The sequence below is a fragment of the Galendromus occidentalis genome, unplaced genomic scaffold, assembly GCF_000255335.2.
Source record: "Galendromus occidentalis unplaced genomic scaffold, Mocc_1.1 scf7180000077530, whole genome shotgun sequence".
Lineage (NCBI taxonomy): Eukaryota > Metazoa > Arthropoda > Arachnida > Mesostigmata > Phytoseiidae > Galendromus > Galendromus occidentalis.
The window spans coordinates 687,725-704,711 of NW_003805518.1; the positions used below are offsets into that span (position 1 = coordinate 687,725).

General features: G+C 51.2%; 5 protein-coding genes across 5 annotated transcripts; 3 read left to right on the forward strand and 2 right to left on the reverse strand.

The window, feature by feature from the left end:
* The first annotated feature begins 1,622 nt into the window (after positions 1-1,622).
* On the forward strand, positions 1,623-6,196 carry LOC100901995 (septin-2). The gene is made up of 7 exons (XM_003748361.2): positions 1,623-1,727; positions 4,121-4,287; positions 4,372-4,560; positions 4,700-4,838; positions 4,965-5,068; positions 5,222-5,483; positions 5,597-6,196. The coding sequence occupies exons 2-7, from the start codon at positions 4,121-4,123 to the stop codon at positions 5,846-5,848; spliced, it is 1,113 nt and encodes a 370-aa protein (XP_003748409.1). The 5' UTR covers positions 1,623-1,727; the 3' UTR covers positions 5,849-6,196.
* Positions 6,197-6,377: 181 nt separating this feature from the next.
* Positions 6,378-8,025, reverse strand: mtTFB1 (mitochondrial transcription factor B1). Its single transcript, XM_003748362.1, has 4 exons — positions 7,726-8,025; positions 7,277-7,437; positions 7,030-7,185; positions 6,378-6,932 (listed from the first exon to the last, which is right to left on the reverse strand). Exons 1-4 carry the CDS (start codon positions 7,889-7,891, stop codon positions 6,378-6,380), a joined length of 1,038 nt encoding a protein of 345 aa, XP_003748410.1. The 5' UTR covers positions 7,892-8,025.
* A 463-nt stretch (positions 8,026-8,488) lies between these two features.
* Rpp30 (ribonuclease P protein subunit Rpp30) lies at positions 8,489-9,707 on the forward strand. The gene is made up of 3 exons (XM_003748276.2): positions 8,489-8,842; positions 8,977-9,340; positions 9,448-9,707. The coding sequence occupies exons 1-3, from the start codon at positions 8,615-8,617 to the stop codon at positions 9,657-9,659; spliced, it is 804 nt and encodes a 267-aa protein (XP_003748324.1). The 5' UTR covers positions 8,489-8,614; the 3' UTR covers positions 9,660-9,707.
* A 917-nt stretch (positions 9,708-10,624) lies between these two features.
* eIF3l (eukaryotic translation initiation factor 3 subunit l) lies at positions 10,625-12,685 on the reverse strand. Its single transcript, XM_003748277.2, has 2 exons — positions 12,592-12,685; positions 10,625-12,313 (listed from the first exon to the last, which is right to left on the reverse strand). The coding sequence occupies exon 2, from the start codon at positions 12,311-12,313 to the stop codon at positions 10,661-10,663; it is 1,653 nt and encodes a 550-aa protein (XP_003748325.1). The 5' UTR covers positions 12,592-12,685; the 3' UTR covers positions 10,625-10,660.
* A 373-nt stretch (positions 12,686-13,058) lies between these two features.
* On the forward strand, positions 13,059-15,941 carry LOC100902287 (uncharacterized). Its single transcript, XM_003748363.1, has 8 exons — positions 13,059-13,193; positions 14,097-14,263; positions 14,366-14,509; positions 14,641-14,950; positions 15,112-15,251; positions 15,336-15,531; positions 15,667-15,742; positions 15,937-15,941. Exons 1-8 carry the CDS (start codon positions 13,059-13,061, stop codon positions 15,939-15,941), a joined length of 1,173 nt encoding a protein of 390 aa, XP_003748411.1.
* The last annotated feature ends 1,046 nt before the right edge of the window (positions 15,942-16,987 follow it).

Here is a 16,987-nt window from a genome sequence, read left to right on the forward strand (position 1 = left end):
CCCACCACATCGTTAATGAAGACGACGCGACGTGTTGACTTGATAACAGAGTCCTCTACAGAGAACATTCGATGACTCGTAGCTTCCAGTCCCGATCCACAACTCTGCGGGAAAACGACTAGCGACAGTTTAGCAAGCTAGCGCTGCGGACCACTCATCGCCTCTGCTGTTTTGTCGGCCAATCCGGCACTGCGCGACTGTAACCAAAAAAGTCGACGGTCCCAGGAGCGCCCCGATCTGTTTGAGGACGCTCGCTCCGACGGCACGGAGCAGCACCAATGCGTCCGAGACTATCCCTACGAGTATGCCTCGATTTTCTGGCGGAATGTATTCGGTTTCAGGGGCATCCGCCTGAGAAAATTCTGCTCCTCTGGCGGGTGCCGGTCCCCAATAGTCTGATCCCGAATTCGCATCACTCCTGAGTTTCGAAAGTCGGCAATCGGAGGAACACAGCTCGAACGATGACTCGATGTCGATGGTACAAGAATGAGATTCATACCAAGGTTCCACGGTATATTTTCCGGCTGAAAAGACGCTATGATCGAGTATCGAAAGAGATCTTGCCGAGCCGACTTCACCTTGTTCTGAGCCGCGGGTCCGGATTTGGCTGTTGCTTCTCTCGGTGAAGTGGATCCTGATATGCTTTTGCTATCGCCAAACGGACGTCCAATGGTGCCGGCTTCAAATCTTCGTATAACCCTGATCCCCTGCCTGCGGCCACCGTCATTTCGTCTTCCTCGGCCTTCCTCGGCCTTCCTCCAGCCACGGGAGGCATGATGAGGGCCTCGCCCCTCACGGAGCTTGCATTAGCTCTCCCTGAGGCGGGAACTCCACACATCCCTCAGCTCGTCTCACCGTGGATAGCAGAACGCCCCGCTCCATATGGCACAAGCGGAATTCATGCTTCGGTCCTCGTCCAATTTCCAGCTTCTTGGCTCCCAGAACCCGAACTCGGCCACAACACAGTACCGATCAGTGCCTCCTTTTACGGCGAAAGGTCTCCGCTTGGTTTGCCCGATTTGGTAGGAGCATGAGCCTCGCGATCCCTCATTCTCGCGGGAAGAGTCCCTCGAGGGAGAGTCACCATGGCCGCGAGAAGATTTGCTTGCTCTTCCATGATGAGAACCCGGTGTCTTAAGAGGACAAGACTACATATTGTCGACAGCGGCGAAGTTGAAATTGGAGCGATTCGAAATTCGGAGGATTTGTGAACCCGATCGGCATGCAATCGTAGATTTTCCCCGGGCTGGAAAACACAGTCAAGCCGGCCGGAGACCTGCTGATCCACTGGGAGACTTTGCGAGGGAATTTCGTGAGAGAATCTGACCCGCGATCGAACTCACGCCAACCATCGGAGTCATTCCACGGAACGGGAGCGGCCCTCCTCGAGGGATTCACGGCGTGAGTTTCATTCAGGAAGAGCGAGTCAGCACGATAAGCACTTACAGAAGCGCTAAGCTCCTCGACTACCCGTTGCTCCGATCAGCATACCCGCCACGAGAATAAATCGGAGGCGATCTGGGCGAGTTTCGAAATCGGCCGCGTCTGGGAAAGCTCGATTCTCTCTCCTTGTGTTGGGCGACTACTGCAGCGACGATCGTCCGCCGCATCTTCGAACAACTGCCGCCGCTCTCGTCAGCGGTCAGACCCAAACACAGAAACGTCTTCGGTCGCATCCCAGTTGACAGATTTCGATCACTGACATCTTGCCGGAATCTTCGGTCACGGTGAGCAGAATATTCAACGGAGTTTGTGCGCCTCTCAGAAATAGAACGAGAGCTCGTCCCTTAGAGTGAAGCCACAGGTTTCAAGCAGCGCACCGATAACAACGGCGCGCTTTCCAACCGGCGGACGTTCGGTCAACGGAACTTCCAGACGTATAGTCGTTGGCGGCGATCGTCGGGACGATGTCGCCTGTTTGGCGAATTTCTCTTGCTCGGAAAACTCCTTCGATTCTTTTCTCAACTCTAAGCTCGGTCCACATTCCACTTCTTATGTTTCTGAACACTTTCTCCGCTATGAAACTTGAGTTCCTCTCCGCTGTGTAGTGTTCTTAACGAGAAGAGCTTTCCAATTCGAGAGCTCTCAGCTGTGAACGGTGACATTTGATTAGATTTTTATCCGGAGGTAAGGGTCTCGCTCGTTCTTTCGAGTTTCCACCGAACCCTTCACAATCGCAGCCGATCCGGGGAATAAAGCCGAAGAGCTCGCTCTGGACTCCTCTGCTGTCGCGCTGTGAGTCATTGAGCTTACCACAATAATATTCATCAGTCCATATGGAATGGCAGCTCGGAAATATTTCGATCCACTATTGATGGCTCTGATTCTTCCGGTGTTGCTGCCGGAACTTAATATCAGAACAGCTTGACGCATACTGCCTCTAGCACGTCTCACATTATTCGTTTGAGCTTACACTGTTTGGCGAAAGAGCTCGGACATCAGAGGTCTCATAGAGCGATCAAACGACTGAATTTATTCTCGAATTCGGGAGCTCTCGCAAATAAACTGATTCGTTCGATATGGGCTGACCGAGAACTACGCGCATCCATAAATATCTCAACGTTTCTGGCACCCGATCGAATTGACGGGAATGGAACTCTCAGTGAGGAAGTTCTATCCGGTACCGAGTGCTGAATATTCCTCTGGCGAGTAGTTCTGCTGGGTGTCAATTTTTGTGAAAGGAAAATCGGAGAAGTGCGGAGGGAGCAAGGTCTAAGCCAGTCGTCAGGATGAATATATATCCCAGAGTTGTTCGAATCGCGATTCCTTCGAAACCGCCTCTCCGAATGCTGTGCCATCGACGAACGGTTGGGCTCAGATGATCCGTTTGTTCTTCGATGAGATATGTAAACAAATATCGTATCATTCACATTCGCCTATTGGTATGTGAGCGTACACAGGCAGTACAGCTCCGGACCCCAATAACTCCGGATGATTGCTGGCGTTGGGTCGAGCGGCCGATGCTGGGGAGCCAAACGCGCATCTCGGCCGGACAGCGCTCCGGCTGTTTATGTTAAGCGTGGGAGAACTCATCACAGAAGATATTTACATCGATCGCTCGAGCGCGATCGGCACCTCCGAGGGGTTCGGTCAGAGATGAGCGCGCTCTCTTCGGTAAATATTTCGATTGATCCGATTATCGGGGAGACGTTCTGAGGAGTTCTTCAGATTCCCCTCGGGGAAATTTCATGCATGGCCTCCGGCTCAGTGAGGAACGAGCCGCCCCATCGTATTCTCCCTCGGGACCTCGCGGAAAATATTCTCGTTTCGGAGCTTTCGCCTCCCATTTTCGAAGTTTCATTTATAGATGTTCAGTCAGCCATAAAATTCCGGGTCCGAAAGATTCTTATCCACACACAACACTTGTTGACGTTCGCCGAATGTCGGCTGGGTCGCCGGCGGCGCGGAGCTGAAATTCGGGCGAGCCTCCGTTCGGCTCGATTCTGTGTCAGCGTTAAACGTCCGATGTCGGTTCACGGGATCGGCTGTTACGAACACGAACGACGACGTGATATTTTATTCTTGACTCATTTTCGAGTTTTCGGGGCTTCCCTGAAGAGTTTCATGCTCGCTTCACGATCCTGCCTTGGGATGTTCAGGTTTGACGTATCTCGACGAAGAAATCACGGAGTTTCATCGGTGGCAAACGGAGTTTGCTGCATTCCTCCCTCAGATTTTACCGTGCTGTGAAGGCAGCGTACTGGGGGTCTTAGATGACCGCCGAGCGAGATAAATATTTTCCTGTTTCCGCGGTGCGGCGTCGACATCGCACAGCGAAACATTCCTGCTGGTTGGAGCGCTGATTCGATAGCCTAAATTAAATTGTCCGCCGAATTACCCATGCATAGTTTGGGGAACTTGCTCGTAGACCAGCTCCCGAAGCAAGCTACGTGCCAGGAGCGTTTTCTTTCTATGAATATTTCATCGAGTCCGAATAAAGGGAGCCGAGGCTCCATGAATACACGATTCTTCGACGACTCGAATTGATTTTTAATTCAACGCCAGCTCTCTGACCGCCCCTCCACTCTGAGCTCAGAAACCACTCGTAGCGCTATCTTTCGCGTCTGAGTCATTGGTGCTCTCGGACGACATGTCACTGATTTTCCTCTCTTCTACTCAGATGACGATCCAGCAGGAGATTGGCTTCGCCAAACATCTTCCCACACAGCTTCACCGGAAAGCCGCCAAGAAAGGTTTCGACTTCAACCTGATGGTAGTCGGAGAGTCTGGTCTCGGCAAGAGCACCCTAGTCAATTCGCTGTTCATGGCTGACCTCTACCCTGACAGGTGAGTGAGCCGTCGGGATTGCCAATTACGTTAATGGAGACTGTCGGCGGCGTACAATCGGAACTTACACAGCTGAACATTCAGGCGGATTCCCGACGCGCTGGATATGGGCAATGGGAATACGGTCGAAGTTGAGGCCAACACAGTTGAGATCGACGAGCACGGAGTCAAGGTGCGCCTCACTGTCATTGACACGCCCGGCTATGGTGACAGGTTGAATAACGAGAACTCGTTCGAGCCAATAATCAAGTACATCAACGACCAATACAACAGGTTAGAGTCACGAAGTCGCCACTCCTATCCACTTTGTGCGCTCCTCCATGCGGACCTCCACGCTAAGGAACAGAGTTCTATCCATTGAATGGCCTCTTCTCGATCGATCGCATCGGCTGACCGACGTCTTGATTTTCAGCTATTTGTGCAAGGAGAGTGGGATAAATCGCAAGAATATCGTTGATACGAGGGTGCATTGCGTTCTCTACTTCATTTCTTCCTTGGGAAGGGGACTCAAACCATTGGACGTCGCATTCATGAAGGCACTCCAGGACAAGGTGGGATGGATCTCGAGACTTGGGCTCATTACGAATTCCTGATTAGGCTCGTCGTCGGAGGGGCACCTTGCGCCCGATCAGTTCCGAAATTACGAAGTTTAACCGAGACTCCTTCCTCGATTCAAGGTCAACATTATCCCTCTCGTCGCCAAGGCAGACTCGCTCACAGCCAAAGAATGCGAAGCTCTCAAAGAGACAATCCGACAAAAAATCGCCGACCATGGAATCCAGTGAGTGCGCTTCGTGCGTCTTAATTTGAGCATAGGTCGGAATTTTCGCTCCTGAGCCCCCCACTGGATTAGCGTCCAGCATCGGTGGGGAGTAACGTATTCTGTTCGTTTATCTCGCTGCTGGGGGTTCGAAACGATTCCATTCGATTGCAGGATATACGACCTGATGCCAGTGGACGATGATCCGTCGTTGGAGGATCCAGAATACGTCAAGGAGATCAGTTCCCTCAGAGCGAGCTTCCCTCTGGCCGTGTGTGCCGCCCAGGATGTGCAAGAGGTGAACGGACGACAGATTCGGGCTCGGCGATACCCCTGGGGGTCCGTTGAGGTTGACAACGAAGTCCACTGTGATTTCCAGAAACTCAAGACCATCATCATCCACCACTTGGAGGACATGATCGAACGAACGGAAACGGTGAGCAGGCTCGAGACAACCTTCCCATGAGCCTTGCAGGAAACTACGCGGCTCGTCAACATGGAATTACACGACTTACCGACGTCTCATCCGAAACCTTTATCACCTTTCAGATGCATTATGAGAATTATCGGGTGCAGTGCTTGATGAACAAGGGCCTCAGACAACCGGATAAGGAAATTCTCGTGTTGCCCTCCGATGACATCCTCCAGAAGGAAAGAGAGCTCCAGGCGACCGAGAAGAAACTCCGGGAGATGGAGAAGCAAATCGAGAATATGAAGTTCGAAATGGCCAAACAAGCCTCCCGCAGCAATTTAGACTCAGCTTCGATCATCACAGCTTCCAGTGTCGAGGAAAAGGAATAATCGCTCTCATCGAAATCTCGGAAACGACTTGATCGAGTCGTTCAAGCGAAATGTGTTGCGGGAGAATTTTTGATCTAGAATCATACTCAGGCGTACGTTTAAATCACGGGGAATCTGTTACAGAGACGCCGAAATATCGTAAAAGCGTCGTTGGAATGATGTGCAGAGTTCCTTCGCGGCTTGGGAGGGAATGGGTATTTGATAATTGTTCGTCTCGCCACTAATTGTGACCCATCGTTGAGAGCGAGCTCACTGTCAATGAGTTCTCTCAACGACCCTGAAACTGGTAATTGTCGTTGAGATGTTCAAACATCGAGAGACATCGAATAAAACAAGATTTTTCGGTGAGAAATACGCCCTGAGCTTCGTGTACGAGCAACCAACCGCGCAGAAGCCTCCCGTCCGAGAATCGGGACTGAGAGCAGACTTCCTCTCATGCTCCCGCTAAGCTGCATGAATTATTATTCCTGCCTACATCAATTCGAAAACACCTCCTCGTTCGATTGAAAAGGAATTGTCTTCATTTTCATCATACAATATCTCGAACATCTTCTGCGGGAGACCAATCCCTAGTTTTCCGGGGACCTCTATAATTGTATTCGTACAGACCCGCTACTTTTTCACAATATTCAGCATACACATCACATAATCTAGAGAACTCTTGCGTGGTCAGCATAAGCGTCTGCTCTTTGGGATCGAGCTCGGCTTTCTCGAGAACATCATGCTTGATGTCGTCCAATAATGGCTGCGGGAAGAGCTTCGGTAGGTTTTGCTCAACGGTTTTTCGCTTCGCGTTGAACATGCAACGGAGAACCTTCTCAACCAGGCTGAAATCTTGATTGAAGACAGGTTTAACTCGGGGCACGAGCTTCACGACGCCGACATCTACGAGCGGTGGCGGTACGAATGAGCCGCCGACGATTGTGAAGCATTCCTCAACTTCGCAATATCCCTGGCTGATTATGCTGAGCCGACATTTCTCCATGTCGATGTCTCCCAAAGTGATCCTCGTAGAAACTTCTTTTTGGAAAGTCAGTGTCATGCGGACCCTACCGAATTGCCATGGTCCGCTCCTTTCGGATATCTGGGGAAGGCGATGTGAATTGAAAACCTTAATTACTGCCGGAGGATCGATGCGTCCTGGAAGCGATCCAAACGTCCTCTCTGGCTTGAGGGCTAACCTCTTTCAACCATTTGACGAGTAGAACTGTAGAAATTGCGAATGGGAGATTCCCGATGAGATGGATGCGTGGGGGCTTCTCCGATTCCCAAGGCCTGGCCAGCTCCGGTGGAATTTCGCTGTGTATCGGGTACGTCAGGACGTCTCCATGGATAACCTGAAGCCATAACAAGGGAGATGTGGCGAATTTCTTGCCATGCGGAAATTCGATCAACTCTAACTAGAGGGAGAAATTCGTCGAGGAGTACCTTCAGTCGACCTTCTGCTGCTTCCGCGAGGAGGTCCAGACAGGGCATGAATCTCAGATCCTTCTCGATAACACTGCAAGTAGCCCCCAGTTCCAGGATTGGTCTCGTCAGGTTGCCCGGTCCTGGTCCTACCTCAATTACGTGCGCCTTATGCAAGTTTCCTGCCGTGAGAAACATGATGATCATGAGTCCGATGCTGATTGGAAATTAATCAGCGGATATCGCCCCAAACACAGACTTTCCGCTTCCCCTCTCTCAATCCGCTATGTTTCTCTCAACAGCGGATACAGGATACTTTGAGGCTTATGACAGAGCTCCAAAGACATGTCCACGGATGAAGTTTATCTCGACAAGACACATGACCTTGCTCTCGAGGAAGAGATATGCGGCAGAGTCTCATAAGTAGCGTTTGAATTCGGTGCGAAGACATTCAGTCGTAGAGGACTCACCCGCAGATCGGATGAGCTTTCTACAGATTCTCGGGTCCAGCAGGAAGTTCTGTGACATCTGCTTTAGAGCTTTCAGTCTGTACAACCTCAGCAGTTCAGCCGGTGTCGGAAGAGGAGGTAGACGCACTTTCTTCGAGACGTTGGCGATAGCCATTACGGCAGCCATATCTTGGTCGGAGCAACGATTCACCTAATGAGAATGTCGACCTTCGTTTCAGGATATAGAACATGAATTCGAGGAGCCTTGTCGAGAATCGCGGAGTTCGATTCCGATGCGCGGATGCGAGCTACATGCTCTCTGTTTGTTTACGACCGTGAGTCGTCTGCTATGCTGAGCGGACTCCGTTTTCTTGCGCAACTCACTTCTCGCGCGCACTCCGCTGCGGAATGGAAGCTTTAGGAGTCGGGAGGAATCTGGCGCTACCAGTCGTTCAGATTCTCAATCGCCATAAGATCCTTTTCCGGGGGAATCCTATATCGTCGCGCGAGCTTTCCCGCTGTTAGGGACGTACACTCCCACCGAGAATCGAGCAAGGCGACCCGCGCGACCGTGAAGCTAAAGCAAATGTCAATCAGTCGTGATGAGGGCTACGGCCAGAAGGCATCCACGACTTGGAGGCAGAGAGCTGCTCAGCCATATTCCAGGTATACCCAAACGGTGCGGCCCCGTGGTTTCCTGATCACTGTCGATTCCCTCCGTGACGCGCAGAGATCATCATCATCAGCACCGCCTGGGCAATATTCGTCTGCAGCTGCTCTCGCGAGAAGGGAGAGTTAAGTTTTGAATACTTCATCAGGAAGCATTCCTCTGGGTTTCTCGTAGTTGCTGAGAAACGCACGCTCGAGATCTTTGCTCCTGCTCTCGCAGAAAATCTTGTGTCCAGTAGTTATGGGTGATCTCAGTGTGATAGTGTACGAAAACGGCGGGAAACTTCCCGAACAGACAGTCCTCAGCTGCATCAGGAAAGCCTTCAAGTTGGGTTTCTCAACAATTGCTCTCAACGTGATCGTGGGCGATACAGAACTCAATTCGAAAAAAGCCCTCCCGAAGCCAATCCTCTACGACATTCCTGAACAATGCGTTATGGAAGCGCGATCTCAGAATCGGAGACTCAGGGTCAGTACTTCGATCACTTGATTCGAACGAAATCCGTGCAGAATCCTCATCTATGCATCCGATGGTGCTCACAGCCTAGATCCTCCAGGGACTCACCTTCGACCTTTTTTTGAAACTATTCCTTTTGCTTACAGTTATTGTCGAGATTGTCAGGAAAAATCACTGACAACCAGCAAGCTCACAAACTACAGCATGACACCGTGTCGTCCGACTACGACATCATAGCAGCCTATCCCACGACTGACGGGTTGTTGAATTCCGTGATCGTACATGGGGGAGTCGACATTATCTATTACCCTCTACTAGAGAGATGCACCTGGCCAAAATATAGTTCTATAAGCTTCGCCACGAGCAAAGGAATTCTCTTCGAGTTGCCCTATACGACGCTGATGGCGGATCAACGGATCACCGCGTTGAAGAACATGCGCCGGCTCACACTACGAGACAAGAAAGGCTTCATCTTCTCGTCGAACGCCACAAGTCCCGACATGATCCGAGGTTTGTAGTTTCGGAAATACCCCCATACTCACTGTCCCGATGAGGCTTCAGAAGCGTTTGTCTGACTCCTTTGCCGACTTGTCGCTTGACGCTTTCGTTTTTTCCAGGTCCCCTCGATGTGAGCTTTCTGGGTCATATGCTGGACCTAAACGCGGATTTATCCCGCCGTCTGGTATGGGATGGACCAGAGGCCGTGATTGTGCACGCCGAAACGAGAGGACGCAAAGAACGAGGCAGTGTGATGACTCTCCTCGCGAGGAGCGCACCCGAAGGCGAGCGGTGGCTCGTCGAAGCTTGCCTTGATGTCGAACCGAGCTGATGAAAGTTGTCGAGAGTTTCAAATAAAAAGGTGATAAATTCAATTTAATGAAAACACTCCTCCAGCTAGCCCCGTTTTCCACGCGAGGTATTTCTCACTCTCGGAGAGAGATCTCTCTTTCTGTACGAAATGCTACAGACCCATTAGTCTCGGGACCCAGTCTCCGATTGACAGATCTCGTACGACAATTCACTTTGATGCGAAGGCCATACATAGCCTTTTATTCTGATTCTGAGGAAGAAGCAAATCGGGTATCGATTCCTGGCTCCATAGAAGCGATTCGCTACAGGAATAGAGTGATATACTCCACGGCCGTCTCATTCCAGTGAGCAAGACGAGCTTCTTCGCTTTTCTTGTCCTGCCCCCCTGAATCGCTTCCTGATCTTCTCGAGGGAGAAGTGCTCAACGACAGGTACACCGATCTCGGGTGTGCACAGGGTCGCTGAGCTGGGGAGCAGAAGCTCGACAGTCATGAGAAACGTCCTCCGGGAAGCCGCTAGAGGTTTCCAGCATCCTCGGGAGCGAGAGAGAGGCTGATTGACAGAATTCCGCGTCCCGTTCCCTGACGGGAGAGTCGTCCACGAACAAATGCTGAGGATTGCGAAGTATGTGCAAAATGAGAATTCTGGGCCTCCCTCTGGGTTCGAATGATTGAACGAGCCTTTCGTTCTCAGAGGACTGTCTCCATGCCCCGGGTCAGTTGCATCATACAGCATGGTAGCCATCATTTCTGTTGGTCCCCATTCCGTCGGCCTATTGTCCCCCCGAGCGCCCCGGGCCTCACAAGTCCCTAAACAAAGCCCGGGGGAGAAGTTTTCCATGAGAAATTTCGCGTAGCCGAGATTCCCGATGCCTATACCATGGAATTTTTCTGCCGATCCCGCTGTTCTCACAGCCCCTGAGCACTGGCACGAAGCCTGCTCGATTTGGTAGACAAAAAAAACGCAACTGTCTTCGCCATGTGGGTGTGATCTGGGAATTTATTTAGATGGGAACACTATTCAGAGCTGAATTCTCTTCGCAGTCTCGAAAGCTTCCTCGACCTTGTGGTACTGTCTGATGAAGTACTCCCCGTACCTTCGAGCGATTTTCGTATCGGCGATGTGGATCATGTCTTTGTCAATGAAGAAATCCATATCCGAACCAGTCTGGAACTCTCCGTCGAGCGAGCCTCCCCCGGTGCAGACCATGTTACTCATGAGGTGCTTGAAGCTCATCAGTTTCCTGTGGAAGTGCTTCAAAAGTTCCTGCTCAGGGATCGGTTGTCCGTCCTTCGCCATATCCAGAGGCTGAGGTAAGAACTTGGCCAACTTCTCGACCGGCATCGTAGTGTACAGCTTGAGGAAACTACGAATCGTGGGAATCTGTAGCTGGGCTTCAATTTCGCCCCGGAAAGCGTTCCATTGCTGAAGCTGGGGCTGTTTGCTCAGTTGGGCGATTTTCGGATCCATGGTCTGGAGTCCGTGCACCAGGGGGTTCACCGGACTCAGGAAGCGGGGACACCCGAAGTAGAATTGACTCTCGAACGTATCGAGATCTCCGCTCTGCATCGCTTGGAGATTGGCGGCCTGTTTGGACTTGAGCAGCTGCAGCACCGATTCGTCGATCCTCTGCGGATGGAGAGCCATGCAGATCGAGAGCAGAGCGTACATTTTGTCCATCTGCTTGTTGATCTGTTTCAGCTGGTAGCTCCTCGAGTGGAAGCTCGCTTTCGTGCGCATGATGTAAACGAGCACGTTGACGAACGTTCGGATGGCGTCCTCGTAACGACGCATCATCATGTAGGCGAAGCCCACGTAATAGTACGTGGACACTTGGCACGACGGGACTCGTGACAGACCTTTCCGGTTGAGCTCGAGATGCTGGAGGACTTTAATCGCTTGGTAGTAATCGCCGAGCTGGGAGTGGAGCCTCAGCAGGGCGATCAAGGCAAAGTAGCCAAGCATTTTGTAGAGTGGTCGGCGTCCGAACTCGCCGGCTACCTCTTCGGGATTGCCTCCCTTGGAGTAGACCTCCAGCTGCTGATTGATATTGGACTTCTGAACGAGCGAATGGAGAACGTTGAGCACCGAGTGCACGTTCCACATTTTCAATTGGCTCAGACACCGGTTCTGGTCACCGGGGCTCATCTTGTCCACGTTCGAAATGTAGACACAGTAGCTCTGGAACTGATAGACGAAGTCGTCCATGATCTCCCACAGCCATTGGTTCGGGAGCTCCAACGTCACCGGTTCGTTCGATGAGAGGATATAGTTGAAGAAGTCCACGTAGTTGTAGTAACTGTTGAATCGATCGTCGAGCAGTGGTTTGCCGTTCGCGTAGATCTGACGGTAGTAGAGCTCTTTATAAATGATGAGGAAGAGTTCGTCTTTTTCCAAAATCTGTTGCATCTCCTCGGAGTCCGGCGGAGGTAGAGGATTTTGATACTGGTCCATCAACTTGGTGAGACTGTTCTCGTAGAGATCTTGCATGCTGTTCAGATCGCCTTTGTTGATGGCGTCGCGCAGGAACGAGAGATTATTTCGCATAGCTTCTGTGAGCCGTGTGGAGCTCATCGCATTGGCCTGGTACGGATATTCATCGTATTCGCCGTAGTCGTAGACCACCGGCGCATTGTTGTCGTAGTACTCGTCTTCGTCGATATACTCCGTCATCTGAAAACGCACGTCAATCTGGGTGAGCATCGGCCGCATCGAGACTTCTGTTCGATTTCGTGCGAGTGGGACAGAATTTTATCGCTCGCGATTCCAATACGAGATGTTGGGCCTAGGGTTCCGAATCAGACAGCGGTGAAAAGAGCGAGATATGAGATCGTTTCCCTTGAATTGACCATATTGTTTGACAAGCCAAAGAGCAACTTCCCTCACTGGATCTCCAACCGCGGGAAGCTCCGATTCGGTCCGGAGGAACCGAGGGAGGAATTAAGTCTCACCTTGTGAGGGAACGGGTGACGGAATACACAGGAGAACAGGGAATTTGATTCGAATTCGAGTCGCAAGCACCGCACACGTTGTGTGTTGGGTAAGGAGAATGGTGTTCGCCCGGCGGCGACAGATTCTCGGCGAGCCGGAGCGGCATCAACAAAGCTAAAGACCTCCCGCTGCTAATGACATGTCCGAGATCGGGGTGAAAACGCCGTCGAGAATAATTCGCTGGGATGAATTACGTATCCGCGATGAGCGCAAGCGGAGATCACCGTCCGAGTCCTCACCCCGGAGGGAATGACGACAGACGACGCTGAGGGTTTTGCCTCAGCCCGAGTTCTTATCCCACGGCCCGCCGAACCAGATGGTTAGCCGCCCGAAGTCGTTCCTGCATTCTTCATGGATCTTTGAGGGAAATTCGTAATATTAAGCCAAGGGAAGCTCCCGAGCTCTTCGATTTGTAGATAAGGTCGATATGAGCGATGACTCCCTCCAAGCAAATGCGGAGACCGTCGAAGTGGACTCGGCCAGCGGTGATTTCACCGACGAAGCTGATGAGGACTCTGTACAACCGACAGTGTCCGATTTCGCCTGCGAATATTGTGGAAAGGTTTGTTGAACCTACGACAGTACCCGAGGTGGAGGCGGGAATTCGGATCAAGACACGGGAGCAAGGGATGACTTGTGTGATAAATGGATCCCTGCGACCTCTCCAGCATGATCCAGCATTTTCAAGCATATGGGGACCATATAATAGGCTGCATCGGGGAGTTTTCTCTATCGCGTCTACGCGATGCGTGCGACCCCGATTCGCAAGTTCTGAGGAAGAAAGTATAGGTTCAGTGATTTTCAGACTTTGCGGCAGAATTCAATGATGACGGAGTCGAGCCTTTCTTCTGATTCCGTCTCGTATATTCGCTCCATTTTGTGCAGACAAAGCAGTCGATTCGGCGAGGGATAGGCTGTGGAGGGATAGACGGTGGACATTCGCGCGCTTCCCAATCCAGGTCTTCTATCTTCTTCTTGGCTGTTGACCATTCGATAAACTCCACCGTTTCTATTGTGGAGGTGGATGAACCCTATACACGGATGCTGACGATTCGTAGGTGCCTACATTTCTCCTTCCGCGGCATTCTGGAAGACATAGTTCATGACCCGGACCTCCCGACGTGCGCATCAGCCGGAGGCGTCCATTCCGAGGCCCCGTGTTTTTAAAACCTGAGCCCAGGCCACAGAGCCCTGTCCTGAGATGAACGAGAACTTCAGGCTCTTCGAAGCTTCCGAACTCGCATAAATCCGCTGAAGGATCCGAGCGGCGTATTCTGACACCACAAACTCGCCAAATGTAGAAGTTTCTCGCCAGGAAGTACCTAGGAGAGCACAACCGCCTCAGCCGTCGAACGGCGAGGCGTTAAGTCTGCTCGTCCGGAATAACCTTTTTGCGATTCTGAATCAGGTCTAGACTGGGACCACGAGCGGGAAAATCACTCAAGAGGAATAATGTTCGTTCCAGCGCGTCAAGACGAAGCCAGGACTCCACAAGCATAAGAAACGATTCCACGATGCCGAGAGGCGTCAGTTGATGAAATTCCTGTGCAGCAAAGGCTGTAAGACCGGATTTCCGCATCTGAATCTCCTGCGGAATCACTATGTCGCGAAGCACGACCAGCCGCCTCATCAGTGAGTCTATTCGCATCGTTCGCTCGTGTTCTGTCGAGAAAGCATCCAGCTCATGGTCACGATCTATCAAAGGGACGCGTAGTGACTCTTCTCCTCCTACAGGATCACAGCGCAGTTTCCTTCAGTTGAAGCATTCGAGGCTTGGAAGGAAAGCGAAGAACAGACCGCCAACGCGAAGTTCGTCGTGAAAGACCGGCGGTCAGCCGGTCAGAAAGGTAGAACTCGCGTCATGTATTGGTGCCACAGGTAGGTTGCTTGAGACCGGTATCATCATGTAATGGAACATACGGAATATCCGATGCTGTCTCCTCCATTCAGGTTCGGCCGTAACACGACTTTCGTCATTTCGTCTGATCTAACCAGGCTCACTTGTTCAGATCTGGCAAGGCCGGCGAAACGAAGGATACACCGAGAGCCAAAACTCCGAGGAATGCCGCAAAATGCGGTGTCATCTGTACGGCCGCAATCAATATTTTCATCAACCCGAATGGAACCGTGAACATGACATATTTCCCCGAACACTGGGGTCACGATAGAGATGCCGAATACTTGTTCGTGACCAAAGAGCAACGGCAGGAAATCGCTCAGCAAATAATCGACGGCCTCTCACCTGAAGAGATTGTGAAGCATTGCCAGAATAGCGACAATATCAGGCTGAAAAAAGTCACTCGAAGCACCATCTATCGGGTCAGTCGTACTGTCGATGATTAGTGATCACTTATCGCATGAATATTTTTCCCGTGGAACGCGACCGTCTCTCGATCCGCAAAGATCTTGAATGTGACGACCCAATCGAGAGGAGCTCGCACGCGCAAGGCCCTCGTTTTCATGGAGGATTGTGATTCCAGATCTGTCGGGACTTCAAAATCGAGTGGATTTGGAGCAAGCAGGATGTCAAGATGGCAGGAGGAAACTCGCCTTCTGCTCGAGTCTTCGCAGAAGAAGAAACGAGCAGATCGGAAGACGATCTTGATAATGTCGGATTAGAGTGAGTTCTAGATTTCTCGATTCGTTTCGGACAGAGTATCAAATTTCCGGAACTTTCTTCGAACGTTTTCTTCGAAATCTGCAGCGAGATGGAAACCCTGGTGCCGAGTCAGAAGCAGGCTCTGGAATGCTTGAATCGGATCTCAACACTCATCGTGAACGGAGCCATGCTGACGAGTGATGATATGAGTCACCTGGAAACACTGAAGAACAAATTGAACGGCCAATTCACCAACCTTGAAGTACCGTCCGATTGCGTCATGATTCTGGACACCGCTCAGGTGAGGCGATCCGCGAAATGAGTGATTAAGAGAAATCTGAATGATACACCGTACATTCGATCCTCCTGCGTGCTCTGTCTCGAGCGCAGCCGATTCGCGACAAGGTGGAAACTCAGAGAGGCATTCCCATTCCAGACCTCTTCCCGCTCGCCCTCGAATACATCGCGGCATGCTCCGCGTGATCTCAACGTAGCGATTATCAACTATGATGGTACGTCGCTCTTCCTGCTGAAGACCTCGGCGAAAAATCCCCTTGAATGCCTGCCGTTCTCCCATGAGGGTTTCCCCGAAACCATCTCGATTGATCCTCACGGCTCGTCTCCCATGACGACTAATATTGGATTAAGGAACGCGAGGTCTTGATTGAGTTATAATATTCTAATGGTTGAATTTTGTGCTCTGCAGGCTGACTGTACCATGTGGAGGAGCCCTGGCTCATGGCCTACACTCGAGCGATTTGTGATATGTAAATAAAACCGTGCAATATTTCTCGACTTTGCTGGAATAGATGAAGTAGTGGAAGTTATTGCAGTCTCCGGATGAGGAAGAATTTTCGGGAGAGATCGAAAATCTTTGGGGAAGGATCGAAACCTCTCCAGCACCATGCTCCATATATGTCACGAATCGTCAGACGGAAGTTATTTTTCAGCCTGGTTTTCAGTCGTCCGAACTGTATGGTCGTGGCCTTTTCCTGACTGAGGACCTGCGCATGAGTAGTCTCGACAGAGTTACTCTATTACGGAGCATTCAGCCCACGATCAAAAAATTCCAGTCTGACGACTAAAGAGCCGCTCGTTCGATGCTGCCCTCGTCGGAGCTTCGGCAAATGCTCGAACGACCGTTCCCTCATTCGTCTCAGATCAAGATGAGACCGCAGAATCTCTGTATGAATGATCTCGCAATTAAATACCACGGCATTATCGAGAGTCGACGAGCCCAAATCGAGCTTCGATATTGCGGAGACCGATTGATTGTTGGGATACGGGCTTTCGTCAGAAAAGACAGTTCTTTTGTGGACGAATTGCTCTTGAGCATCAATCTGAATCATTGCGGTCGTCTTGAACACCCGAATCGGCGAGTAGCTTCTCTTCGGGGGGCCTGAGAATGACCTCATCTCCAAGGTGTAGATCATTCTAAGCGACCGCCTCGCAGTCCGAGCGCGCCTCACATTCGAGGTGTGTTCTAAGGGCTCCCAGAAACGGACGTCACCTATCCCGCGACTGTTTTTTCTTCTATGTCTCTAGAAACCAGTGATTCCACGGATCACTTCTGTTCACTCGAGCCCGGCAACGGGCCTTCGCGAGTGACGATTCCACCCTGTCTTAGTATAACCCCATGGGTGACCAAGCTGGATATGCGACAGACGCTCCCATTGTGGAAGATCAGGAGCTCGACTCGAGATTATCATCTTGGACCCATACATTCAGGATTTATTTTTTCCAAATCATCTCTCCTT

Bases quoted from the DNA above. Each gene is read 5' to 3' on its own strand.
- LOC100901995 (XM_003748361.2), top strand. From the start codon at position 4,121: ATGACGATCCAGCAGGAGATTGGCTTCGCCAAACATCTTCCCACACAG. The intron at 4,288-4,371 runs GTGAGTGAGCCG...CTGAACATTCAG, and splicing joins GCTGACCTCTACCCTGACAG to GCGGATTCCCGACGCGCTGG. The intron at 4,561-4,699 runs GTTAGAGTCACG...CTTGATTTTCAG, and splicing joins ATCAACGACCAATACAACAG to CTATTTGTGCAAGGAGAGTG.
- mtTFB1 (XM_003748362.1), bottom strand. From the start codon at position 7,891: ATGGCTGCCGTAATGGCTATCGCCAACGTCTCGAAGAAAGTGCGTCTA. The intron at 7,186-7,276 runs GTACTCCTCGAC...TTATGGCTTCAG, and splicing joins CAGCAGAAGGTCGACTGAAG to GTTATCCATGGAGACGTCCT. The intron at 6,933-7,029 runs GTTAGCCCTCAA...CGCCTTCCCCAG, and splicing joins TCGTCAAATGGTTGAAAGAG to ATATCCGAAAGGAGCGGACC.
- Rpp30 (XM_003748276.2), top strand. From the start codon at position 8,615: ATGGGTGATCTCAGTGTGATAGTGTACGAAAACGGCGGGAAACTTCCC. The intron at 8,843-8,976 runs GTCAGTACTTCG...TTTTGCTTACAG, and splicing joins CTCAGAATCGGAGACTCAGG to TTATTGTCGAGATTGTCAGG. The intron at 9,341-9,447 runs GTTTGTAGTTTC...CGTTTTTTCCAG, and splicing joins AAGTCCCGACATGATCCGAG to GTCCCCTCGATGTGAGCTTT.
- eIF3l (XM_003748277.2), bottom strand. From the start codon at position 12,313: ATGACGGAGTATATCGACGAAGACGAGTACTACGACAACAATGCGCCG.
- LOC100902287 (XM_003748363.1), top strand. From the start codon at position 13,059: ATGAGCGATGACTCCCTCCAAGCAAATGCGGAGACCGTCGAAGTGGAC. The intron at 13,194-14,096 runs GTTTGTTGAACC...TGTTCGTTCCAG, and splicing joins CCTGCGAATATTGTGGAAAG to CGCGTCAAGACGAAGCCAGG. The intron at 15,532-15,666 runs GTGAGGCGATCC...TTCCCATTCCAG, and splicing joins TGATTCTGGACACCGCTCAG to ACCTCTTCCCGCTCGCCCTC.